Here is a 27,323-nt window from a genome sequence, read left to right as displayed (position 1 = left end):
TACACGTGGAGCATCTGCTTCCCACCACACAGTCTTCTAGGCAAGGTGTCCCCTCAGTGAGCAAAGCCAATACCCCGCCTTCATGGATACTCCATTCCTGTCAGGGACAGCAAACATATAGTAATAAACATGTGGAGGGTGGTAATGCTGTGAAGGAAAAGAAAGCAGAATGAGGGGCTAGAGAGAGGAAGGGACTGCCACCGTAAAGGTGTGATGGGGACAGGGATCGTCTCTGAGGATGGCAAGGCCTGAGTGAAGTGAGTTCGCTGAGCAGAGACCTGGGAGAAGAATCTTCAAGACAGAGGCAATGAAAGATACAAAGATCCCAAGAAGGAGGTGCCCCAAGGCCTGGAATGTCTAGCAGATAAAGCAGAGGAGGCGTGAGGACAGGAGGACAGTGCTGGGAAACGGGAAGGGGAAGTCAGGGCCACGTCATAGAAGACTTTACAGGCATCTCTGTAGCTCATGCTTTTAATAGGATGGCGACTCTTCAATGCGCAATAAACATTTTTATGAGTGAATGAATGAATAACATGCGGAGATTTACTGTGCCCTAAAAATGACCTTTTTCCACTGTCTCCCCCACCCCACCTCCAGGGGTCCTTCCCAGGAAAATGAAGGGTTCCTACCTGTCTAACAGGCTGCACGTCACAAAGGCTAAATTTATCTTCTGAGAAGTGTCCACAATGGGGTAGAATCTTGGCTCATCATGATGGTTTGTCCTTGATGGGCTCCTTTCATGTTAATGAGAATTCCCATCCTCCTCCAGCCCAAAACAGTCTCCCAAGATGACAGACTGTCTCTTTCTCAGGGTCCTGACAGGAAGTCGGACGTGCAGCTCACATTGGTGACCAGGGGACATATCCTGCAACCTAAACGCCCCCACTTCCTGATTCTGGCAAATCGCTTTACTTCTGTGAACAAGAACCCCTCATTGCCTGGTCCATCTCATGACCTGATTTGACCCAACTTGAGTCTTAGAACTTAGTGTCTCTAGCACTGAGAGATTGAGTGTAGGTAGCTACGTGTAACTCTAAACCCAAATAACAGTGTCTTAACAAGATGTGTGTGCGTGTGCGTGTGCGTGTGTGTGTGTGTGTGTGTGTGTGTGTGTGTGTGTGTTTTCTTTCATATCATGAAAGGTGCAGAGGTCAATAGCCAGTGGCTGGTGCAGCAGACCTTGGCTGTCCTCAGGGACCTGGATAGGATTCTCATTCTCGTGTTTGCAATATGACTGCTGGTACTCCGGCAATCGCCTCTGCATTCCAAATCAGAAGAAAGAGATAAAGTTCAAATGGACTTTCAAAGGCTGGAAAACTTATCCAGGAGCTATGTCACATGACCACTACTATCTGCAAGGGAGGCAGGGACATGTTTTTTGGCTGTGCACATTGCTGCCCTTGGGAAAACTGGGGTTCTATGGTAAGACTAGGGGAGAATAAATATGGAACAGACCAAAAGCAGTATCTGCCAGGATCCACCCTCTTGAACTACCCATCATCCATAAGTACAGTCCTTTGCTTTCATATTCACATTCCCACTAAGGGACACAAAGGACTCTGGGTGATGCTCTTCTCTCTATCATGTCTAAGATGTGGTCCCTCATGGCCCAAAGCTCTAAAAATCAAAGAATCTGCCCCAGTATGCCCCATATACAATGGCAGCAAAGGACAAGAACTGTCACAAACACTCCCATCCAGAAAAGAAGCCAGTCACAAAAGGGAAAACACTGTATAATTCCACTATCACTGATACCCAGAGTACTCACATTCATAGAGACAGGAAGTAAACGGTGGTGGAAAGGAGCTGGGGGAAGGGAAGAATGGGCAGTTTTTATGGGGACAGTTTCAGCTGGGGAGTTGGGGAAGCGATGGAGATGCATTGGGGGGATGGCTGCCCAACAACATGAATAGCGCTACTGACTGAACTCACTTAAAAAGTCAATCTTATGTGTATTTTAGCCCAATAGAAAAAAATCAGCCAGTCACAGAGGACAAACACTGCATGATTCCACTCCCATGAGGTATCTAAATTAGTCAGACTCACAGAGTCAGGCAGTGGAATGGTGATTTCCAGAGTCTGGGGAGAGAGCAGGATGGAGAGTTGCTCAGCAAGAGGCATAAAGCTTCAATTAGGCAAGATGGATAGTTCTAGAGGTCGGTGTACAACAGGGTGACTATCATTAACAGCACTGCACTCTGCACTTGGAAACGTATTGAGCATAGATCTCAGGTTCTGTTCTAGCTGTATTAGAATTTTCAAAAGGAATATGTGGCCCTGGCTGGTGTTGGTCAGAGGTTGAGTGTCATCCCATGCACCAAAAGGTTGCTGGTTCTATTCCTGGTCAGGGCATGTGCCCAGGTTGCAGGCTCAATCCCTATTAGGGGGCAGCTGATCAATGTTTCTCTCTCTCCCTTTCCCATCCTCTCGTTCTAAAAGAAAAATCAATAAAAATATTTTTTTCTTTTCAAAAAGGAGTATGTGCTCTAGAAAGAAAAGAGGGCATGCAGACAGACCCTGGAGTGCTCTAACAAGTAGGGGATGAGCAGAGGAAGGGAAGCCTTCACAGAAGGCGGGGAAAGAATGGGTGGAGAGACAGGCGATCATCCAGGACAGAACAGCTTATTAGAAGCCAAGAAGTAAATATGTGTTCAACAGAGGCAGCCACCAAAGATGACAAGGACAGAAAGGGACCCGCGACATAGCAACTACATGTTGCTCAGGGGTGCACTTCGTATGTTCAGCCCCTTCATGGATAAACAAGAGTGTGAAAGTTGCTGACGAATGGGTAAGTTTGCATGAGGAGCCCGGCAGCCTCAAAGCAGGAAAGGACACCCCCTCCCCATCCCCATGTTTCTGATCATCTGCCGGGGTGGGACAATGTGATCCTAACCAAATCTCTCCTCTTGTGGGAGGAGCGCTGAGGGCCTGTAGTAGTATGACCATGAGGGTAAGGAAGGTGGGCCGTGGAACAAGACTTGATGGAGTCATGTGGCCCACGGGGATGATGGCTCTGAGTAGTTGAGGTGGCAGATGCTGAAAACTTAGGCGCTCTTACTCCTCCCCCTACTGGGGTAAGAGCTAGAGCCTGGTTGCTCTCATTCCTGGACAGAAACCCCTGGCCAGTCTCAAACCCAAAGAGCCGAGGAGACCTGGCCAGGTACCAGTGGAGGCAGCCCCAGGACCAGACGTCTCAGCCACCAACGCCAGCCAATGCCCCCGTCTTTCCTCACTGTGGCTCCTGCGCACCGAGCTGGAGTTTATACTTGGGGAGGCAGGGGAGAGCAGGACTTGCCCCTCAGGTGACCAGTGGACACCAGGGCTTCCAGGACAGAGGACAAAACCAGCCAGGAGTGAGAGATTGGAGCCCTGAGAATCTCAGCATGTGGATCCTCGGGCACTGCACATGGAGACAGCCCTGCCGAGCTCCTTCCTGCACCCCAAAGCGAAGTCAGGGTGCTGGAAACAGAGTCACCGGCAGTGACCAGAAGTGAGGAGGAAGCCAGATCCTAGTGAAGAGAACAAATGCAGGGCACCTTTGCATGGAGACAAGGCCTTGACTGCCGGAGGAAGAAGAGAATGGGGCTTGGGTGGGGAATATGTTGGATGGGGGTGAGGGGTGTTTGCAGGGAAACCTGAGAAGGCTCACCTTCAGAAGGCAAATGGGCTATGAGGGAGATGTTGAAAGTGGGAAAGGGATCAGGGTCCCCAAACAGGTGTCAGGGAGAGACCCAGAGCCCAGCTGGAGATGAGGGGCCAGGAGGAAAGGAGCCTGAAAAAAAGCCCCCTGAAAGCCAGACTCCATGACCTCACAAAGCCCTGCCCTCACTCCCAGGTTCTGGGAACTGAGTCAGTCCTGGTGGGCCCACTAGCAACTGGATGCAGGGGCAATGGCATTCTTAACAGCCCATGGAGTGAAAAATGTCTTCCAACTTCAGGTGAAGAGAAAACGTGCCTTTTAAAAGGAAGTTTGCTCAGACTGGTCTAGCAGTGAGGTGCGTGCGAGAAGTGGCCCCTCACGGTGCCTCCTCAGATGGACAACTTGGATACCACCCCTTTCCCGACACCACCTCTGAGGCCCCCAATGGGTGTGTCCACTCTAGAATGCCCAGCCAAAGGCTCCCCAGCCCTTGAAGCTGTGGGCTGTCTTCAGAGCCTAAAGGGACAGCCCCTGATGCCCAGAGCCTGCTGGAGGGAGGGGAGGGTGGGTATGTGGGCTCTGGGGCTGCCTTTGCCCCAGGAGAGCCAGGAGGTCCTGAGGGCTATCACAGGGGGTGCTACCTCTCCCTGAGGAGCCTCGGGGCCCTGGGAGTCCTCTGGGATTGTATGCCAAAGTGTGTAAGGAGTGTATGGTGTACATGTGTGTGTGGGGGGGGGGGGTCTGTTTCTTTAAGGCAGGAAAAGGTCAGTTTCTTTGGTTTCTCAGAACTAATTTGGTGACAAGGAGTGATGAGGATCCTAGCCATAGGGCCTGGACCCATCAGCAAGCTCCTTCCAGAGCAGGGCTGTCCACAGAGGGGTGCAGGCACTGAGTCCCAGCCAAGTGTGTCAATGAGCTGTCCCATCAGACACCACCTTGGGCATCTGTGAGGCTGACTAGGTCAGAGCAGAGTGGTGGTGGGGGACAGGAAGCCCTGGGGGCTGAGGACAGGGCCCTGGGCCTCTCTCTGGCACCAACTCAGCCCTCAATCCTGGCCCCTCCATCAACAGTCCCCCCAGCCAGAGCCTTCTCCCATGCCAGGGGAGCAACACTCCAAGGTTCATGGGTCTCCACTCCATGCCACGCCTCTTCTTACCCCTTCCCTTCAAGGCACTTGTTTCTTCTCCATCTGTTGGTGATCTGTAAGAGCCTTTCTGGAAGGGCCAGACAAATGCTCAAGTAAAATGGGACCTCCCCTATAGATTGGGGAAAAAGGTACCCTGATCAAGCTTTACCCCACTGGCATGCCAGAGTGCCTGAATTTTCACCAAGCAAGACACATTCCTTCTTGCCTTGCCAAGCCTCTTCTCAGTCATTGACACTTTAGTATGAATTTTCCTCTGGGGCAGCTAGTGGAAAGTAGGCTCAGAGAGAAGTCATATTTTGTTTCAGGGAAGAGGAAGGAAGGACCGTGATTCAGGACATGGAGCCTGCTGGAGGTTTACAAACTCAGATCTACCATGACTAGCATGAGAATGCTCAGAGGCATGCGCAGTGCTAGAAAGAAGAGTGCATCCCCAGAAAGGAGGGGGGAGGGTGCTGTCCAGAATCGAAGGCATCGTTCTGACCGGGCAGACATACATTCTTTGGTCACTCTTCAGGACAGTAGGGAGCCATGTGGGGACCCTAGGAGTGTTTTGCCCAGTGATCCTGATTCCCCCTTGTCACCCTCCACCCCTCATGTCATGCCTCTCAGAAACCAGAAGGTCGAGAGCACCTCCGGAGACTGCTGAACTGGGAAAAGTTTGACGAAGTGAGAGACTCCCGCAGAAGCATCCTACTGGATACCCTCTACGAGAGCATCATCTTTGCCGTGGGCAAAGGCTTCCCGTGGGTGGAGGTGGTCGAGGTGGTCAAGTTCACCGATGAGCTGCTCAAGGAAACCAAAGGTATGGTTCCTCCAGGGCAGGAATCAGAGAGGCTTGCAGGAGGAGGAGGGACACACAGAACCTCCTGCAGTCCATCGCCCCAGGAGCTCTCTAAAGAGCTGAGAGCCCCTTTCTTCCCTCTACCTCACCGCACCCCCTCCCCCCGCCCGCCCCAGCATTTACCCTTCCCACATGCACATCAGTGGAGTCCCTGTCCAGGCTTCTTGAAAGCAAAGAAAACAGAATGTTCTCACTGAAACTTCACTAGTCTCCCTGGCTGAAAACCTTGCACCACTCCTAGCTGTTCACACAGCAGCCAGGCTGTTTGCTTCCCAGTCAGACATTGGCACTTTAGCATGAATTTCATCATCAGACCAATACCTCTGGGGTAGCTAGGGTTGGCCCAGAGGGAAGTCAAATTTTGTTTTAGGGAAGAGAGAGGGAGGATCGTAATTCAGAATTTTGGTTTAGTTTTGTTTTTGCTTAACATCAATCAAATGTGTCACTCCTCTGCTTAAAATCCTTCATTGACTTCCCATTGCACTCTTAAAAGCTGGCTCATTGTTCCCAAGATCAGGCTGCTCTGCTGAGTGTCTTGAGGGAATCTTTTATAGGTAAGAGTTTGCTGGCAGGGTGAGGGAGTAGCGGGCAGGTGAGACTATAGATGGAGCACCTATGGATGGATGACAGAGGGAACCCCTGCCCTGTGTTGAGCTTCATGAGAAGATTATGAGCCTCTCTCTCTCTGTGAGTTCTTGGCACACGGGAATGTGGTCACATCTGTAGACCTTTGGGGCTGTGAGATGCAGATTCATTCATTAAACAAATTTATGGAGCAGCCCCTTCTATGGTCACCATCATAGTCATACTCAGCCAAGAATCATGAGCAGATGCTAAAACCAGTGGGGAATGCTTAACAAGAAATGGGAGGCTTTCATATTTTCTAAGACCCTCCCCACAACATCTTTACTGATCCCAATGGGAAGGGAACACTCTGACAAGGGGGGAGCCTGGCAGACACCTCCTTAATCAAATGATCCAAATGGGTGTCATCAGTAAGAGGACACACTGAGAATCTGTGCCCCTTAATTGGATGCAGAGGAGCCCAGCATCCTTCTGTGATGGGTCTAGCAAAGACTCAGAACCTGGTCTAATCATGAGAAAACACCAAGTTAGGGGCATTAAACAGAATCCCTCTCCTGTAAGTTTCAAAAACATTAAGGTCCTGAGAACCAAGGAAAGATGGGAAGTGTTCGCACTGAAAGACACTGAGGAAACGGGGCGGCTAAATGTGACATGTGGCCCCAGTTTGGGTCCTTTTGCTATAAAGGATGTTATTGGGACAACTGGAGACACTTAAGTGAGGTCTGGGGATTAGATGGTAGTGGTATGTCAAGGGTGATGGGATTCTGATGGTTATGAATGTCCTCATGTTAGGAAATGTGCATGAAAAGACTCTGGGATGATGGAGCATTATATGGGCCAATTTAGGAAAATTTTCTTTGCACTACTTTTTCCAGTTTTAGTGCAATACAATTGACATATTAACATTGTATTAGTTTAAGGTGTATAAAATAATGATTATATATATATTGCAAAATGCATAGTTATAATTTTTTTCTTAATAGTGGGAATTTTTAAGGTCTACTATCTTAGCAAACTTTCAAATATACAATACAGTATTGTTAACTATAGTCACCAAGCTGTATGTTACATTCCCAGAAGTTACTTTTCTTATAACTAGAAGTTTATACCTTTTGACCAGCTGTCCCCATTTTCCCCGACCCCCTCTGCCACCTCTGGCAACCACCAATCTGTTTTCTGTTTCCATAAGTTCAGTCTTTTATATTCCAAATGTAAGTGAAATTATACAGTATTTGTCTTTCTTTGTCCAACTTATTTCACTTAGCATTATGCCCTCAAGGTTCATCATGTTGTCACAAATGGTAGGATTTCCTTCTTTTTTATGGATGAATAATATTCCTCAGTGTGTGTGCGTGTGTGTGTGTGTGTGTGTAATAACATTTCCATTCATTTATTTTTTCCCCATTCATTTATTGATGGACACATAGGTGGTTTCCATGTCTTGGCACTTATGAATAATGATGCAATGAAAATGGGGGTGAAGATATCTCTTTAAAATAGTAATTTCACTTCCTTCAGACATATACCCCCTAGTAAGATTTCTGGATCATATGGTAGTTCTGGTTCTAATTTTTTGAGGAGCTTCTGTTTCCTATAGTGGCTGAACCAATTCACATTCCCACCAACAGTGCACAAGGGTTCCCTTTTCTTCACATGAGTCCCCTTTCTCTAGTATTGTTATCTCTAGGCTTTTTGATGACAGCCTTTCTTAACAGGTGTGAGGTGATATCTCATTGTGGTTTTGATTTTCATTTCCCTGACGATTAGTGGTGTTGAACATCTTTTCATGTACCTGTTGGCCATTTGAATATCTTCTTTGGGGCAATGTCATTTCAGGTATTTTGCCCATTTTTAAATTGGATTATTTGAGTTTTCGTTAATGGATTGTATTAGTTTCTTATCTATTTTGGGTATTAACCCCTTATCAGATATGTGGTTTGCAAATTTTTTTTCCATTCTGTAGGTTTTTTCATTTTGTTAATGTTTCCTTTGCTATGTAGGAGCTTTTAGTTTGACGGAGTCCCATTTGTTGATTTGTTGTTTTATTGCTTGTGTGTTAGTGTCACACCCAAAAAATCACTGTCAAGACCAATGTCAAGGAGCTTTTCCTCTATAAGTTATATGGCTTCGGGCTGTACTATTTTTTTAAATATACTTAATTTTTTTAGAGAAGTTTTAGGCTCACAGCAAAATAGAGCAGAAGGTACAGTGACTTCCCACAGAAACCTTGCCACACACAGCCTCCCCATTGTCAACATCCCCCTCAAAAGTGGTGCATTTTTTACAATCGATGAATATAATTGATGCATAATAATTGCCCAAAGTCCATAGTTTACATTAGGGTTCACCGTTGGTGGTGTACGTTCTATGGGTTTTGACAAATGTATAATGACATTTACCCAAAGTAGTTTCATTAGCCTAAACATCCTCTGTGCTTCCCCTATTCATCAGTGTTCGCATCGCCCATCCCTCTGGGTTAACCAACTCCTGGCAACCACAGATCTTGTTATTGTCTCCATACTATTATTTTTGCCCATTTCAGGATGTCATATAGTTGATATCACACAATAGGTGGTAGCCTTTTCGTTTTGGTTTCCTTCACTTAGTAATCTACATGTCAGTGTTCTTCATGTCTTCTCATGGCTTGATAGTTCATTTCTTTTTAGAGATGAATAATATTCCATTTTTTTTGGATGAACCACAGTTTGTTTCTCTGTTCACTTACAAATGACATCATGGTGGCTTCCAAGTTTGGGCAATTTTGAATAATACTCCAATAAATATCTGTGCAAGTTTTTGTGGGGACATAAGTTTTCAGCTCCTTGGGACAAACACCAAGGAGTGTTATTGCTGGGTCATATGGTAAGAGTATGTTTAGTTTTGTAAGAACTCACCTTCCAAAGGGGCTGCATTCCCACCAGCAATGAGCGAGAGTTCCAGTTGCTCCCCATCCTCGCCAGCACTTGATGTCAGTGTTCTGGATTTGGGTCATTCTAATAGGCGCAGAGTGGTATCCCATTGTTTTAATTTGCATTTCCCTGGTGACATATGACGTGAAGCATCTTTTTATATGCTGATTTGCCATCTGTATATCTTCTTTAGTGAAGGGTCTGTTAAGATCTTTGCCCATTTTCCAATCAGGTTGTTTCTTTGTTGTTGAATTTTAAGAGTACTTTGTAGCCGAAACCGGTTTGGCTCAGTGGATAGAGCGTCGGCCTGCGGACTGAAAGGTCCCAGGTTTGATTCCTGTCAAGGGCATGTACCTGGGTTGTGGGCATATCCCCAGTAGGAGATGTGCAGGAGGCAGCTGATCGATGTTTCTCTCTCATTGATGTTTCTAACTCTCTATCTCTCTCCCTTCCTCTCTGTAAAAAATCAATAAAATATATTTTTAAAAAAAGAGTACTTTGTATAAGGTAGTCCCCCTCCTTGTCCACAGTTGTGCTTTCTATGGATTCAGTTACATGCATTCAACTGCAGTTTGAAAATATTAAATGGAAAGTTCCAGAAATAAACAATTCTTAAGTTTTAAATTGTGCACCATTCTGAGCAATGTGATGAAATCTCATGGCATTCCCTCTGTCCCTCTTCAGACATGAATAATCCCTTTGTCCAGTGTCTCCATGCTGTATACTGTCCCCTATGTTGCTCACTTAGGGACCATCTCTGTTATCAGGTTGACTGTGGCGGTATTGCAGTACTTGTGTTCAAGGAACACTTACTGTACCTGATGCACCCAGAGCTTGTCCACCAGTCCTATCAGCATCTGTGTCCTTCCATAATCTCATGTTTTACCACCTCCTCGTCCACCACCCTTTCTAACCCAGCTCCGTCTCTTGAAAATGTCGTACTTCTGCACCCACTCACCAAACAATACAGTGATTTCTTTTCAGATACAAATAAAATCCCATCACTCCTCTGCTTCAAGCCATTCAGTGTTCCCATCACACATCTTCTGTGCACTTAGATCCACCTTTTATTTCTGGAGCCGCCACGTGCCCTTCCACTCCTCTGCTCCCACCCAATGGTCCCAGTCTGAAGACTTGAGCAAGACACAGCATTACACACAGACTGGTTTCAGAGCTCTTGGGAAATTTCATCCCACCCCTGCCACCCGCAGCCCCCGCACCCCGGGGCCTTCCTGGCATCCCTCTGGGTCCCACTCCCGGCTGCTCACAGCAGCGCATGGGTACCAGAGTTCACCTCTGTCGGTTGAGCTCTGCAGTGGCTCACGGCCAGAACAAACACTGACTAGAGAGAAGAAAAATGTCAGCCCCAAGCAGGTGGGAGCGCGGGCTCTTTCAAGTTTCCATCAGAGCCTTGCACAGGCCAAAACCTTCCAAAACAGTCAGTGATGATGCAAACACAGCTTCAAACTGAGGAGATTAGATCGCACTGGAGCTGTCGGCGTTTCTGGTATCACGTACCTTACCAGCACAGCCTATCTGTGTCTCGTAGGCTTCTAACACCTTGGAGTTGGAAGATTTGGTGATCAGAAAACTTAACTCCCTCTCTGCAGGGAGCCCAAGCAGCCAACAAGGTTCTTCCAGCCTCTGCGGGAACCATCCTAGCCGGGAGCTCCCTCCTTCTGAGGCAATGCATTTCCTGTGTACACTGCTTTTGTTGTTAGGAAGTCCTTCACATATCTAGCTGTCTTCCTTTTACACCTTTTAGTCAAATGCTCCAACTGTGTCCTCTAGAAGCAGAGTGCAGGCCCTGGAAATATTTAATCAGCCTTACATAGTGTGACCATCAGGTGTTCACGTTTGGACTAGAGATCCCCTGTGCCTTTTATCATCTTAATATTGTATCATTTCCATAGAGCCCCTTCACCCCAATCCCCACCACTGCCCCCTTTCTTGTTGCCCTTCTCTGGGAGGCTTGAATCCCTGGAGAAGGCATCTATGCCTTCTTTATTTTTGTCCCCTCTATCCATCCCCCCAGTGTTAAATAATGCATGTGGCACACAGTAGGTGTTGCATGAAGAAATGAATGAATGAACGAAATCTTGATGCCCATGGAGAAGATATGTTCTGCATGCAGAGAGGAGGTTAGGTTGCTTGGCTTGTCCCAGGATTACTTCGCTGAGGGTTGTGTGTGCAGATGATGATAGAAACAGCACAGTGGAGTCCACCAAGCTCTACAGTCAGAAGATCTGAGTTCGGATCCCACCTCCACACTTACTACTGTGTAATCTTGCAAACATTCCCGCCCTGAGCCTTCATTTCCTCTTCTCTAAAATGAAGGCTGTAATAACTCCATCTCTTAGGACAGTTCGAAATATCAAATGAGACAGGGCATGCAAAATGTATTTATTGCCGAGTGACAGGCACATAGTAAGTGCTCAGCTAATGTCAGCTCCCATGTGTCCACCATGCATGGAGGCGAGGCAGGATGAATAGCAGATGCCAGTGGTCCAGGACTGGAAGTTACAGAATGCTGCCCCTCAGGGGCTTGCTGTCTGTGCCATTTCTTGTCTTCTCCCCACCCTGCAGACCAGACTGAATGGTGGCCCAGACACCCTCCAAACACTCATGGGACCCATCCTCGGGCACACATGTAAGGAGGCATTCCTGCCCAAGGCATCTGCTCACTGTTCTTGTTAAGTGGCGGATAGAGCTGGTGAAGATAACAGGTCAGGTCCCTCCCATCTCACATCCCGCCCTGCCCTCCTCCTGGGCACACGTCCCATCTGCATATCTAGCTACGTCTTCCCTAGGTCATGCGGTGCAGGTTACAGACAGCCTGGGGTCCCACTGGCCAACCGACTCACATTCAAGCTTCTGTTTCAGCTAAAGTCCACACTGGCCTGTCACTCCTCTTGGAAGGTAGCTTCTCCAGGTGTGTGTGTGTGTGTGTGTGTGTGTGTGTATGTGTGTGTTTAATCTGGGGATAAGGATGGCTGAGCTCTGCTTGCATACTAGATAACGAAGTTGGCAGACAGCGTTTAAGGAGAGTCATGTTTGCACAACAATGAATCAGAGCTCTGCCAGGACAGCCCACAGCTCAGCTTATCTCCCCGCCCAATCGAGCATTGGGATCAGGAGGGAAAGGGTGGCCCTTTATTCAAAAGTGTAAGCTGATTCCATGTCCTGGCAAATGGCTCACCAGGACATTCTGGTCTCAACCCCAGGCCAGAAGAATGAGTCCTTCCCTCACACCTCCCCTGCCAGCCTCCGGAAGCCCTGGGTAGTTCCCATCATGAAGTCACCAGGCACAGCACAGAGGGACAGAGGCTGCCAGCTCTGTTCTGGTGGAAGGAAATCTCAGGAAAAGGGCAGATGTGTTGCATACCCTGCCAAGACCAGGAACAGAGAGAGATGTTGGGGCGTATGTTGACTCTGAAGTCACTCCTCCACCTGGGGGAGCTGCAGAGGATTAGAGTGTACTTCCTGCCTGTGACTGGCACATTGCAGCCAGAACGGTAAGAGGAGAAATAGCCTCCCCTGCCCCAGCCGTCACTCAGCAGGGAGTTCAGGGCTGAAGGTATGCAGGCCGGTGCAAACACTTACCAGGACCCCCAACCACTACTCATCTACCAGCCATCTCTTCAGCCACTTTGTAGCTTTTGCCTCTTGTCATCCTCTGCGTCTAGTGAGCACTGGCCTCTCTCTGATGCTCCTAGACGTCTGGGCTAGGAAACACCCCTTTCCTGCTCTCCCGGGGTTGACAGGAAGTGGGCTTGATGACCGGTCAGTGGACATACAAGGTGGCGAGGCGAGTGCTGAGTGAAGCGTGTCACAGCACTGGTATCTGCAGTCCCACCCACAGCCACTCCTGATTCTCCAGGAAATGTCATCCAGGCAGCCATAGGGTGGAAGGCAGACACCCCGCCCACCCCCCACTGCTGGGGGCTGGAAGGAGGGGATTACTCCCTAACCCCACCCCCGGCCCCACCCGGCATACTCATGGCCATGCCCAGGGTCTATCTGCCAACCCCCAAATACCCAGCCCACATCGAGGAGCCTCCAGTGATTCAGGACCAGGCTGAATAGAGAACAGCAGCACCTTCCCAGCATAAACCCAATGCCCCTCACACTAAACCTGGATGGAGGGGCCTTTGGAGGCAAGTTCTTTGTTGATGGTTAGAGGAATCTTCCACAGAGGCCATTGATAGATAATTTGGGAGAGCATTTATTGGGGCAAATGGGCAACTATCATTTCAGAGATACCTCCCTGAGCATTTTAGCCTGCTCAGGCTGCCATAACAAATACCACAACGTATTGTCTCATAGTTCTGAAGACTGGATGTCCAAGATCAAGGTGTCAGCAGGGTTGGTTTCTCTTGAGGCCTCCCTCCTTGGTTTTTAGACAGCCATCCTCACACTCTGTACTTCACATGGTCTTCCTTCTGCGTGTGCCTGTGTCCTAATCTTCTCTTCTTATAAGCACACCAGTCAGATCAGATTAGGGCCCACCCACATGACCTCATTTAACCTTAATTCAAACCTCTTTAAAGACCTTATCTCTAGTATAGTCACATTCTGAGGGTCCTGGGGATTAGGACTTCAACATATGAATGGAGGAGGGGACACCATAAGTCAGCCCATAGCACTGAGTGAGATCACATCTTACCAGGGCAGATTGAACCAGTTAGTAGTCCAGAAATCAAGATTGTGCCATAGAAACCTTCCTGAACCTTCCCAGGCAGCTGTGCATCGTGCAGAAGGGGGCACTGTAGAGCCTGGCATTTGCACACATAGCATCATCAGTAATCCTTACTTCGAACTTGAATCATAAGCATTTTTTAAATTTTATTAAGTCGATTGGGGTGACATTGGTCAACATGAACATATAGGTTTCATGTGTGGGTTTCCTTGTTACAAGATCTGTGTATTGCACCGTGTGTCCACCTTCTCCCTCCCATCCTCTTCCCTCTGGCAAGCACCACTCTGCTGTTTGTGTTCATAAGTTTCAGTTTTACATCCCACATACAAGTGAAAGCATATGGTTCTTAGCTTTTTCTGTCTGACTTATTTCACTTAGCATAATGTTCTCAAAGTCCATCCATGTGTTGCAAATGGCGCTATTTCATCCTTTCTTATGGCCGAGTAGTGCTCCATTGTGTATATGGACCACTTCTTCTTTATCCAATCCTCTATCACAGGACACTTTCATTGTTTCCATGTCTTGGCCACTGTGGATTACATACACATTATTTTAAAGATAAAGGAACTTTATCTGAAGTTCCTTTAAAGCAGTGGTTCTCAACCTTCCTAATGCCGTGACCCTTTAATACAGTTCCTCATGTTGTGGTGACCCCCAACCATAAAATTATTTTTGTTGCTACTTCGTAACTGTAATGTTGCTACTGTTATGAATCGTAATGTAAATACCTGATATGCAGGATGTATTTTCATTGTTACAAATTGAACATAATTAAAGCATAGTGATTAATCCACAAAAAAACATTATGTAATTATATATTCAATATGTGTTTTCCGATGGTCTTAGGCGATCCCTGTGAAAGGGTCGTTCGACCCCCAAAGGGGTCGCAACCCACAGGTTGAGAACCACTGCTTTAAAGGCTCAGAGACTTTAAATAACCTCCTTCAGGTTGCACTTCCAATAAGCGAGGTTGGGATTTGAACCCAGGACTGCCTGGTGGCAAAGCATGAGTCCCACCCATGACCTTCATCTTCACCAGAAGGATCTGTACACCGGGCACGTGGAGGCCTGAGAAGCATGTGGCCCAGGAGAGCACCCTGCAGTGAGGGGCGTGAGGCCGCCGAGGAGCAGGAAGAGCTGAGAACCTGGTGGGACCAGGGAGAACACCTGGGGGCTGGGTTCCTAACTGGATCACCTGGGGTTGCTCACAACATGGACCTGAGATCCTGACCCCCAGCAGGTGGCTCCAGTGTACAGGCCAAGCTGAGAAGGTGAACTGTGCCATTTGGCTAATGTGTTCTGGCCTGGAAGTGCCACCCGTGTGTGGGCAGATGGTACCAGTGCCCTTGAGACCAGACTTCCAGCCCTTTGGAGTGACACCTTTCCCTACCTCTACCTTCCCATGTCCTCCTGCGGTCAGTTGGACATGCTGGTTCCTGAAGATCCCAACATCAAAGGGGATGAGGTACAGCTATGATGTGCCCTGTCCCTGGCACGATGGGATGGCTTGGTCGTTTTCATCTCAGGAATGCTAACGACAAGGATGGTGATGAAGACTTACCATCAGGCTCCCCTTGCCAAGCTTGAGACAGCTGCAGAGTTTTGCCAGGAGGCCCACACGCCGCCGCCCCCCCCCCCCCCCCACCACCACCCCATGTGGCTTTGAGGAACTGTCAGATTCTTGGAAGTCACTATAGCTACTCAGAGTCAAAAGGGACCCAGGAGGTCACCTGATCCACACCTCACCACCACTGAATCCTCTCTCTAGCTAAATGCCTCCTCACTGCTCAAAGTAAGAGTCACTCCATGGACAACACTCTTGTTTTCCAGAAAGTCTTCCTGCCGCTGAACTGAAATCTGTCTCTCTGAGCCTTCTGCCTAATAGCTCCTATTCTGCCCTCTGACAAGCCCCTCCTGCCCCACCCATCAGTTTAATCCTGCTCCACTCCCCCAGCCATTCTCCAGCCAGCATCCAGAGCCCTGGGCCAGAGGATGGGGAAGAGTAAGGACTCACTCAGCAGTGCACTGAGCTCTCTGACCAGGAAGAATTGGTGGATTCCCGAACAATTCACAGCCCTGGGGAGTTGAAATGCTAGTGGCCTCTTCACAATATTGAAAATGACGACCCCGGTACTAACTGATGGCTTACTGTGTCCCAGGCATGGTGGGAAGCTCTGTACACACACGCCCTCCTCTGATGCTATGAGGTGCGCATTGTTATCACCTCCGTTTCACAGATGAGAACACTAATGCCCACAGAAGCAAATAATCTGTGCAAGTGATCAAGAAGCAACATGTGGGCCCATATCGGTCTGCATTCCCAATCTGGACTCTGACCCAGCACCCCACACAAGCTCTGAGAATGACCCCCAGCATCAATGTCAACTCCAATCCAGGGGCTGCCCCAGGCTCACATGACCTTGGACAGTGGCTGAGAACAGAGCATGTGGCTGGCAAGATGAAGTGCTATGGGATCCTTGGTCCCGTGATCACAGGACAGCGGGGAAGGTTTATCCAGCCAGTTTGCTCTTCCCTTGGCCAATCCCAGGCAGTGCAGATGGCCTTCAGACCAAACCAGACACCCACTCTCCTCTCCCTGCAGCTCACCAGGCAGCTGCACCATGGGCACACCTGGAAAGGGGTGTTCCACAAGGAACTGCTTGCTCTGCAATGGGCGGAGGGGAGGCCAGCAGCCCAGACACCTTGGGACAGGCAGGAGCTGCAGGACATGGAGGGCGCTCGAGCTCTCACCCCAGGCTCCTCCTGCCTGGGTCCAGGCCAGAGGTTAGGAGGGCAGCCACAGAGCAAACTTCCCAGAGCAGAACCAAATGCGTGTCTCCTCACCCAGCTCATTCCTCCCCTGGGCAGGCAGCACCCCCACCCACCCTTCAGAGACATTTCTGACCGACCAAGAAGCCTCAGGGCCAGTGGGCAGAGATGAAAATCAAAACCAGTCCCTTCCCCACAGTGCGAGTGGTGACAGGCCCTAGACCACCAACGCCTGGGCTGGAGCTCAGGTCCTGATTTTGTCACAATGAGCCTTAGGGAAGGCCCTGCCTCTCCCTGGGCCTCAGTTTCCCACCTGTAGGATGAAAGGACTAACTAGCTCAATAGTTGCCAAAATATGTTCCTTGGTCCCAAGAGACTATTCAACTGAAAATAAATTTGAGAAATAGGCATATGTTCAACCTTTTCTGGCCTATGAACACATTTTGCTGAGCCTATTAGCATGTTTAATTTCTCTTGATCCAACATATTCTAGTATCTACCTCCAAGAGTCTGGAAAGAGAGCACAGAGCCACCAGGAGCTAGATGGCTGCAAGGGGCGTCCCTGGGTCAGGCCCTGGTTTGAATTTTCGCTCTGCCACTCACCATTTGCAAATTCCCTCACTTTTTTGAGCCTCGGTTTCTTTCTTAGATAAACTCAGGATGATGCCTACACCTGTCTCACAGAGCCGGGAGGGGTGGAGCTTGTGGTGACCCAGGGCCTGAGGGACACAGAGAGCACTCCCTACACGAGAGTCATCTGCTACTTCAAAAGCACACCTGTCCTCTGAGCTGTCACTGTCATTGGCACCTTGGGGTGAATGAGTTTGTCAGGGCTTTGCCAAGAGCAGAAAAAATGGGCGAGGGGCAGCATTCAGGCCATAGGAGGGGGTGGCGGGGTGGGCCCTGTGCTCTGGTCTGCTTCCCACCATCTAAGGTCAGCCCTGGTAGGCGCTCAGGCATTCGGAAATGTAAGCCAGCCAGGCTGTGACCTGACTTGGTTCCTCCCCTGGGAGCCAAGGCGGGGGCACCAAACTGGTTTGTCAGGGGGCACCCGTGGCACCTGGATCCTCCCCCTCACGCCCACCCAGAAGGAGCAGCCCCTGTTCATCTCCCAGCCCCAGACCCGAATGTGAGGGGCAGTGGGAGGGTGCCCAGGGTGCCTGGTCCATGCCCAGTGCCTTTTTGCCCCGATTTTGGAGTGTCTGGGGTTGTCACCCACCCCCGCTCTTCCCTGCTCATTGCCCTTGTCCCCGAGCAGGTGCTGGCCTCCAGGGGCTTGGGGACCATCTTCAGGAAGTTCCCAGCAGCCAATGCAAATGAAGGCCACTCCCTGTTATTGAAGAACCACTTGCAGGTACAGATCTGTCTACCTGGCAGCCAGAGGCTTCTCCGGAGACTTAATCCTCTGAGTCATCAAGACTTCTCAGCCTGCGGCAAGTGGAGAGTGGTCTGGGGGCCAGGAAAGTGTGTCTCATGGGCCAGCTGGGGATGAGCTTTGCTGAAAACCGGGCCTGCCCGAGTGTCTTGGGGCTGAGTGTTAGAATTATGTCCAAGGGCTCCTTCCCTGTTGACCCAGGACAAGGTCCCCACTTGTGTTTCATGACCTCCAGGCTGAGGCCACAGCCCACGCCCAGTGTGGGGCCTCCTCCAGGATGCCGGGCAGCTGGGAGCTCAGGCACACACTGAGGGCGCTCAGCCCTGCTGGGCCTGGAGACCTTGGACCAAACCTGAGCCGAGTGCATGGCTGCTGGCCAAATAGAGAATGCTAGGGGCTGGCCTTGATGGCGAGGTGGTCATGGGGGTGGGGGGTGCCGGTGACCCAGCCCCATGAGCTACCGGCTGAGCTGGGGGAGGAGTAGGACTCCTTCCAGCAGTTCAACCTCCACGGAGCCCAGAGGTGTGATGATTCACCTGACAAAATCAATGCAGTCATTTCCACGCCGGCCTGGACTCCAGCTTTGATGATCAGAAACAGGTGACCTCACCATGCCCCCACTCTCTGGGATGCCTTCACTGGTCTTCCCTGTTGGCCTCCAGGTGCCATCACCATCTCTCGGAAATACCCGTCTGACCTCTCACGTCTCATCTTAACACCTCTGAGTGGCTCTGCAGCTCTCAGCTACGGTTCATAACTTTTCTGTGGTTCTTAGTTTGATGATTCTCTCTATGCCAGTGGTTCTCAACCTTGGCTGCACATTAGAATCACCTGGGAATCTTTTTTTAAAAAAATATATTTTATTGATTTTTTACAGAGAGGAAGGGAGAGAGATAGTTAGAAACATCGATGAGAGAGAAACATCTATCAGCTGCCTCCTGCACATCTCCTACTGGGGATGTGCCCACAACCCAGGTACATGCCCTTGACCAGAATTGAACCTGGGACCTTTTAGTCCGCAGGCTGACGCTCTATCCACTGAGCCAAACCTGTTTCAGCTCACCTGGGAATCTTTTTAAAATCCTGATTTCTGGGCCTCATCCTCTGGAAATTCTGTTTCTTTGTTATGGGGTGGGGCCACAACATTAGTAACAAAGAAACAGAATTTCCAGAGGATGAGGCCCAGAAATCAGGATTTTAAAAAGATTCCCAGGTGATTCTCATGTGCAGCCAAGGTTGAGAACCACTGCTCTATGCACACTCTCCCCAGAAACATATGCACATGCAAAATCCTGGACAGTGCAATTCCTGGGGGTCCCACGGGTCCTGAAGCCCATCCTTGGATATCCTCGGGTTCCATGAACTCGGGCTTTGGGGTGAAGTGTAGCTCTTCCATGTGCCTTACACACGCTTGCCTTTTGCAAACTGAAGACCTCAAGTCTCCTGTCCTCCAGCCCCAATGCCCAGGCTCCAGCATTGCCTCCCAGGAGCCCTGAGCCATGGGGACACATGCACACAGCCACACAGTACTCCGCGTGCCTCTAGCCTTTTTCCCGTCTGTCCCTCCACTAGGAATGCCATCTCTGCCAAACTCATCCTGTTTCTGGGCTCCAACGTCCTCTCTGCAGGAAACCTTCCCTGGCACCAGCCCCCAGCATCCGGGGTCAGAGCGCTTCCCTCGCCTGGTCTTATTGTGCTTCCCCTTCCTCCTCTCTGCACTTGAGTGGGTGCCCGGTTTTGCCCTGGGCACTGACTTGCATGTTGCCTTTAGAGGAGCCCTCAGCGCTTGTTCTGTAATTGTATAATGTATATGAGCACCATAAGAATAAGAGACTCCATATTGTCCCTTCTAACCACCTCTCTCCCAAAGAAAAAGAGGAATAGAACAAAATGCCCACCATATCTGAGCAGCACGAAGCTCCCATGTGTGCAGAAAGGGACCCAGCAGCCATACCACTAGTGAGGGGACCAGGGTCCTGAGGGCAGATGCCACGTGCAAGGTCACTTGTCAGAATAGGGCCTTTGGGACCTTTGGCACCATCCTCCTGCAGTTGGTCATTTGATGACTCAATGGTCCTTGTGTGCTAACGTCTGAGTTCTTTAGGCTCAATCTGGGTCACTGATCAAAGTTAGGAGGCAATTCCCAAGCCAGTCCCCAGCTTGGAATCAGCATTTTTGTGCTGATGTATATGTGTTTTGTGCATGTGTGCATGCGTGCTTGCTTGTGTGTGTGTGTGTGTGTGTGTGTGTGTGTGTGTGTGTGCCGGGGGGGCTCTGTGTTTTTAGAAAGCTCCAGCTGATTCTGGAACATAGGGCTCCTGCTGGCCCTGGGCCCCTCCCCACCACCAACCTGAGACAAAGGTTCAGGGGTGAAGAGGTCCCCGGGATCAGCAACCTGGCTGGCTTATTTCCCAGAACGAGGCCAAAGAATGCAGAGATGGCTGTCGTTGAGGCTCAGTCTCTGAGGCACAATGAGAAGCTGTGAGAACAAATGAGAAGATGGGAGAGAGTGCACCTCACACTGACATGCAGGCCAAGGCAGCAGCTTAACCTGTTACTGTTGTTTTCCTCAAGAGCAATTTTTAAAAAAATATTTTTGTGTGTGGTTTTCCACCAGATTTATTGACATATTATGAACAAACTAGAGGCCCTATGCACGAAATTCGTGCAAGGGGCTTGGCCCTCACCCCCAGTGGCCTCGGCCTCGGCCCTCACAGCCCCAGCTTCATCTAGAAGGTCCTCCGGAAGGATGTTCAAAAGGATGTCCAGTCTAATTAGCATACTATGCTTTTATTAGATAGGATAATTTCCAGTTGTCAGTAATTCACAAATATGTAAGGTGTACAAGGTGACATTTGATATACACTATGAAATGATAACCACCCTCAGGCTAATTAACATATCCACTAACTCACATAGTTACCACTTTCATTGGTAGTGAGAACATTTAAGGCAGGGGTCCTCAAACTTTTTAAACAGGGGGCCAGTTCACTGTCCCTCAGACCGTTGGAGGGCCGGACTATAGTTTAAAAAAAAATTATGAACAAATTCCTATGCACACTGCACATATCTTATTTTGCAGTCAAATGCTCTACCACTGAGCTATACCCCCAATATCTTATTTTGAAGTAAAAAAACAAAACGGGAACAAATACAATATTTGTATTTGCATGTGGCCTGCGGGCCGTAGTTTGAGGACCCCTGATTTAAGGTATACTCTCAGCAAGCTTCAAGCACTCAGAACAGCATTGCTAGCTATAGGCACTACGCTACACAGCTGATCTCCAGGACTTGCTCATCCTGCGTAACTGGAACTTGGCCTCCCTGACGAACAAACATCTCTCCATTTCTCCCACCCCCAGCCCTTGGCAACCAGCATTCTACTCTCTGCTGATATGATTTCCATTTTCTGAGTTTCCACATCTAAGTGAGTCAAACAGTTATTTGTCTTTCTGTGTCTTATTTCAATTAGCATAATGTCTTCCAGGTCCATCCATGTTATTGCAAATGACAGGATTTCCTTCTTTTTTATGGCTGAATAACATTTCATTGTGTGTGTGTGTGTGTATCACATAGTCTTTAAAACTCGTTCACCCGTCGACATTCAGTTAGGTTGTTTCCATACCTTGGTGAGTGGGACTAATGCTGCAGTGAACATGGGAATGCAGATATCCTTTCAAGAGCCTAATAGAATGACCTTTGGATACGAACTCAGACATGAGATTGCTGGGTCATACTGAGGGGATCTTTCAGACATTTTTTTCTAATTGCCCACCCCCATCAAGTTGTAATGCCATAGTCTATACATCTGATTACACACTGGATGTGTAGAGCATCTGCTTTAATCACAAAGAAAGCTTACTCTTTGTATTCAATTCAGGGCTAAGGATGACTAAGTTAAATTAAAAATAAAAAGCTATCAACATCTAACCTAACTATATTGTAACTATACTTTCTGAGTAACTTTTAATGTAATTTATTTACCTACCTAAATTTTAATTGTCAAGTTAAATATGCAAAGGAGCAATTTACATAAATACATAATAATAACAGCAATGCAACAAACCTTATATCAGTTGAAACTGTCACTTTTCTAGCAAAACAATTGATAAAGTTAATTTCTTTTTTTATTTTTTTCTTTATTTTATTTTTTTTCTAATCACCATTTAGTCTCCCTATTCCCTCTTCCACCTCCAGATGAAGTTGATTTCTTAAACATTCTTTTCACTAAACTTAACTTCTAACTTTTGCTTGATATGGCAAAAGAACTAGTTTCTAGGGAGTGTGGGGTGGGGTGGGGTGGTTCAGGAGGCCTCTGTGGGAAACTGGCACTCCTGAGGAGTGAGTCCTGCACAGGCAGGGCACCCTAGGCTGAGGCTGGTGTGCCAGGAGGAGGTAGGGGGCAACCAAGTCAAAAGGAAGAGATGGATGAGCCCCTGTAGGACTTGGACTTTCTTTTTTTTTTTTTAATTTATTATTGATCTGTTTGTTTTTCAATATCATTCATACACTTTTTTCAATATCATTTTTTTATCCTCACCCGAGGGTATTTTCCATTGATTTTTAGAGAGAGTGGAAGAGAGAGAGAGAAAGAGAGAAACATGGATGTGAGAGAAACATAGATTGGTTGCCTCCTGCACTCGTCCTGGAGCCTGTAACTGAGGTATGTGCCCTTGACCGGAATCGAACCCAGGACCCTTCAGTCCCCATGCTGACGCTCTATCCACTGAGCCAAACTGGCCAGGGCTAGGACTTGGACTTTCACATTGTGAAGGATGCCAATGGCTCCACCCACAGAGCTGGTGTTTCCGTGGTACAAACAGTATTTTCCTAATAACTCTGTGACACAAATCTCCAATATAACATCTCTCTCTCCAATCATCTCACACTCCTCTCTTATCAGACTCCCTTTTTTACACCCTCATCTCCATCCCAAAGGGTTTGAAGTGGGAACAATATAAGGCACAGCTGAAGGAAGGCTTTGAATTAAAAGTAAAAATACAGCAAAGGAGAAGGATAATCACATAAGAAAACAATGGGATAAATGTTATTACATAAAATTGGCTTTGAGCTTCCAAGAATCCAAGGTAAGAAGGGAAATGTAGTACATCTGGTAGCTTCTGAAAGCTAATAAATAGTAATATAAAATAGCTGGCAGGCTCTGACCCCATGGGCTCTGGGGTCAGAGTGCCTGGGTTCGGAGCCTATGTTGGTCAAGCCATCAATGCAACCGTCCCCTGCTTCACTCCATGCCCGTACCCTCTGCCCATAGGCTGCTCCATCACCGAGGCCATTACCATCCTGAGGAATAAGCTTGGAGATTACCAGGGGCAGTTCAACACCACCCACCTGCTGGCCCTCTGCGACTACTTCTACAACACCTTCATCCGCCACTACAGACTCTACCAATATGTCCTGGGCCAGGACCAAGAAGTCAACCTGACCGTCAACCACGTGGAGGTGTGTGTGCCGCCCCAGCCCCTCCCACTGGCTGAGGGCAAGGACAGGGACCTGTGGAAGCTTGAGCTGAAGTTGGCTGAGCTCACTATGGCCGAGGTGCAGAAGCGCACCAACGTGCTGCTCCTGAAGGAGGCGCTGCACCTGGAGCAGGAGCACATGCTGCAGAAGAAGTTCTCGGAGATGGCTGTGCAGCAGAAACAGGTTCTGGAGAGAGAGGTAAGGCTGTGCCTGCAAGGAGGGATGCTGCTCACCTGCCATGAGCAAACATTCATTCCTACCAAGAGAACATCCAGGCACCAACAAGACTTTGACTGTCTGCACACATGGGAGGGGGCAGAAAGGGACAGCAAGTCACTGACCATCTGCCACACGCTTTGCATGCATGTTTCATGAAACATGCCTATAAGGTACAATTCATGTTCCCATTCTAGTGATGAGCCAACTGAGGCTCCGAGAAGTTCATCAACTTGCTCAAGGTCACCAAGCTAGCATGTGGTGGAATTTAGATTTAGACTGAGGCCTGGCAACTCCAAAGTTCAAGTTCGTTCCACTGCATCAGGAATCAGTGACATATTCTACCCAGAAAGACTTCCAAGCTCTGAACCACCACAGATTCTCTCAGGGCCCTTTGTCTGCCTGCCATGAGGCCTGGGTGGAGATGACAAAGGAAGGGCCATGGGTCACACAGCTCAGAGTGGGTGATGCAATGAGGTGGGTAAAGAAGTGGGGTGTGTGGATCTAAGAAACTGGGCTGCCCTCCAGGAGCCAGAGTCTCCAGTGACCAGCTCTTTAATAAATGGCGACTAGGTTGGCCTCAGGGCAGTCAACTTCTTGAGGGCCTGGCAGAGTCTAAACTCACTTTTTAGCTATATATAGGCACTGATATCATCACTGTTGGATCATCTTTGAACACACAGACATGTGACATGTGCATACGTATGTACATGTACACATGTATGAGGGGTAATAACCAGATGTGGCATTGAAGTCACAGGGCCTTTAGTTTCTGCCTTGGCCAGTGTAGCTCAGTGGTAGAGCATCAGCCCACATACTAAAGGATCACAGGTTTGATTCCTGCTCAGGGCATGTACTTGGGTTGCAGGTTCGGTGGGGGTGTAGGTCGGGTATGTACCGGAAGCAACCGATCTGATTGTCTTTTTCATATCAATGTTTCTCTCTCTCTCTCTCTCTCTCTCTCTCTCTCTCTCTCTCTCTCTCTCTCTCCCTCCATCCTCCTCTACCTCTAAAAATCAATGGAAAAATATCCATGGGAGAGGATTAACAAAAATGAAGGGGAGGGAGGGATTTCTGAATTGTCAGGCAAAGAGTAAATGGCCCTGGAAAGTATTCAAATAAAGCATTGAAAAAATCTCTAAAGAACAATAAACACAACAGAAGGAATGATACTCTTCTAAAGTTAAGTCTCCCAGGTAAATAGCTCGTCAGGCTATTACATAATCTTAGTGCATTAAGCCATCCAATGGGGACCAACAGAACCCAAGTGGGAGCTTGTCTCCATGCCCTTCCAGGAATCTTGCTCTAGAATATGTGGGCAAAGACATGGGTAGAAGGGGATACCTCCTGTCCAACTCCTACCCACACCACTCCCCTCCCCCAACACACACACACACACACACACACACACACACAAACAGCTGTTTCTCCCTGCTCCTCCCAGCTTCCCTGTGGGTCTCAATCACTTTGCTGCTGGTCTCTGCCAGGTGGATTGTGGCTAGGGTCCCCTTTGCTGTGTGCCCCTAGTGGTGTGCCTGAGCTGGGGACACTCAACACCATAGAATAAACATGGTGCATCTTCTTAGAGCACAATCTTTCCTAAGTATTTAGGGGAAGAACATTATTTTTATATAAAAACTAGAGGTCTGGTGCACAAAATTTGTGCATGGGGGAGGTCCCTCAGTCCGGCCTGCACCTTCTCGCAATCCAGGACCCCTCAGGCTATGTCAAACTGCCGGGATCCCTATGGGATCAGGCCTAAATTGGCAGTCGGACATCCCTCTTGCAATCTGGAACTGCTGGCTCCTAACCATTCATCTGCCTGCCTCACTACCCCTAACCATTCTGCCTGCCTGCCTGATCACCCCTACCTGCCTCTGCCTGCCTGCCTAATCATCCCTAACCACTCGCCTGCCTGCCTGATCACCCCTAACTGCCTTTGCCTTGGCCCCCACCGCCATGGCTTCATCCAGAAGGATGTCCGGAATGACATCCAGAAGGTCATTTGGCTCTCTGGTCCAATCAACATATTATACTTTTATTATTATAGACAATCAAGGAAATATTCTGGGGCAAATGTAAGATTTTCCATGAGATTTTGAACTAAAATATGAGATCGCAAAGAAATGTTTGCTAGGCAACTGGTTACTCCAAGTATGTCCCCAACACCCCCAGTGCAGGCATGAACTGCTATTTGGCTGCTTGAGGAGGGAACTGGAAAAAATAGTTACATAGTTCATGTCTCCAGGATTTCATGATGTTGCAATCCTGATTTAGATGACAGAGAAGGTCTCTTGTTTAAGGTGGCAGATGGTGGGTGGCTGGTTGGGGGACTTCTGCACTCTCTAAGAAATTTCCCATCCTCTCCAAAGAAGCTACTAAAACTTTGATATGTGGGAATGAGATGAGGGCAGGAGAAAAAGGAAGGGGAATGATATCCAAATGGAGCTTGTGTTGACCAGAAAGCAGGGGATATGGCACTAGCCTGTGGTTCCAGAACAATGTTAGTAATAAATGACACACTCAAATAGGGTGATCACCATAATAGGCCAGAATGGAGAAGAAAAGGAGCAATTGCTGGAGGTCTAGCTGTAGGTAGAGGATCATAGATATGGCCAACCCTGAGCTGGTTGGGAGGAAGGTGAGAGACCTCATTCTCCTCCCACACTCAGATCTCCTGCCAGAACCTCCCATTGGTGGAACTCCACCAGAAGCCAAAAGCTAAGGTAGCCGGTTGATGCTGCCCTCATACGTTGGCCTCCCAGGGCAGAGTAGGGTGAAGGGTGGAGGGAAATGGAAGGTGCTAGCACTCAGTAAGAAGAGAGAATTGGATTCGGTTGAGGAACCTTATCTACAGAGGCCTTCCCCTGAGGCCTGTTCACCAGCCTTGTTCTGTTTCTTCCAGGAGTTAGAAAATATCATCAACGAGGCCATTCACATCCAGATCAATTGCCTGAAAGAGCTGCTTCAGTATGAGATACAGACAACTTTTGATATTTTGGACCTGAAACTTCAGAAGAAGACTTTAAATCTCAATGCTCCTATCCCTTTCCCACTCTCCATCAGTGGCCAGCTAGGCCAAGATGAATCTCTTAAGATCAACAAAGCACGCAAAGCAAAGAAAGCAAAAGGCAAGAAGGCATCTAAAGACTGATTGTGGAACAATCATTGACGATTATGGAAGTATTAGGTATTATGCTCAGCACCCAATAGGTCAGTGATTTCTAGTGATTAAAAGAAATGTAACAACACCCATCATCTTATCTCTATCTTCTTTCTGGAAACCATCTTCTACCACCTGAAAATCTAACCCAAATAAGAAGGCTGTTCTCTGCCAAGCACAGAGCTTTGTGCCTGGTGAACAAGCAAACATCCCCTCCTTACTAAGCCTGAGTCTAGACCAGCCGTGGGCAAACTACGGCCCGCGGGCCGGATACGGCCCGTTTGAAATGAATAAAACTAAAAAAAAAAAAAAGACCGTACCCTTTTATGTAATGATGTTTACTTTGAATTTATATTAGTTCACACAAACACTCCATCCATGCTTTTGTTCCGGCCCTCCGGTACAGTTTAAGAACCCACTGTGGCCCTCGAGTCAAAAAGTTTGCCCAGCCCTGGTCTAGACACTGAAGACAGAACCACCACCAGTGGGTTGAAGCAGGTA

At 48.5% G+C, this 27,323-nt stretch overlaps 1 protein-coding gene across 1 annotated transcript; it reads left to right on the top strand.

The window, feature by feature from the left end:
• Positions 1-3,890: 3,890 nt before the first annotated feature.
• Positions 3,891-26,813, top strand: CUNH8orf74 (chromosome unknown C8orf74 homolog). The gene is made up of 4 exons (XM_036315497.1): positions 3,891-3,938; positions 5,397-5,589; positions 23,238-23,641; positions 26,565-26,813. Exons 1-4 carry the CDS (start codon positions 3,891-3,893, stop codon positions 26,811-26,813), a joined length of 894 nt encoding a protein of 297 aa, XP_036171390.1.
• Positions 26,814-27,323: the final 510 nt, after the last annotated feature.

This window comes from Myotis myotis, unplaced genomic scaffold (assembly GCF_014108235.1).
Source record: "Myotis myotis isolate mMyoMyo1 unplaced genomic scaffold, mMyoMyo1.p scaffold_m19_p_6, whole genome shotgun sequence".
In the NCBI taxonomy this organism is placed as follows: domain Eukaryota; kingdom Metazoa; phylum Chordata; class Mammalia; order Chiroptera; family Vespertilionidae; genus Myotis; species Myotis myotis.
This window is presented reverse-complemented; position numbering and strand designations above follow the sequence as displayed.

Excerpts from the sequence above, each read along its gene's own strand:
- CUNH8orf74 (XM_036315497.1), top strand. The coding sequence starts at position 3,891 with ATGGCATTCTTAACAGCCCATGGAGTGAAAAATGTCTTCCAACTTCAG. Across the intron at positions 3,939-5,396 it reads AAAATGTCTTCCAACTTCAG|AAACCAGAAGGTCGAGAGCA; the intron begins GTGAAGAGAAAA and ends CATGCCTCTCAG. Across the intron at positions 23,642-26,564 it reads AACAGGTTCTGGAGAGAGAG|GAGTTAGAAAATATCATCAA; the intron begins GTAAGGCTGTGC and ends TGTTTCTTCCAG.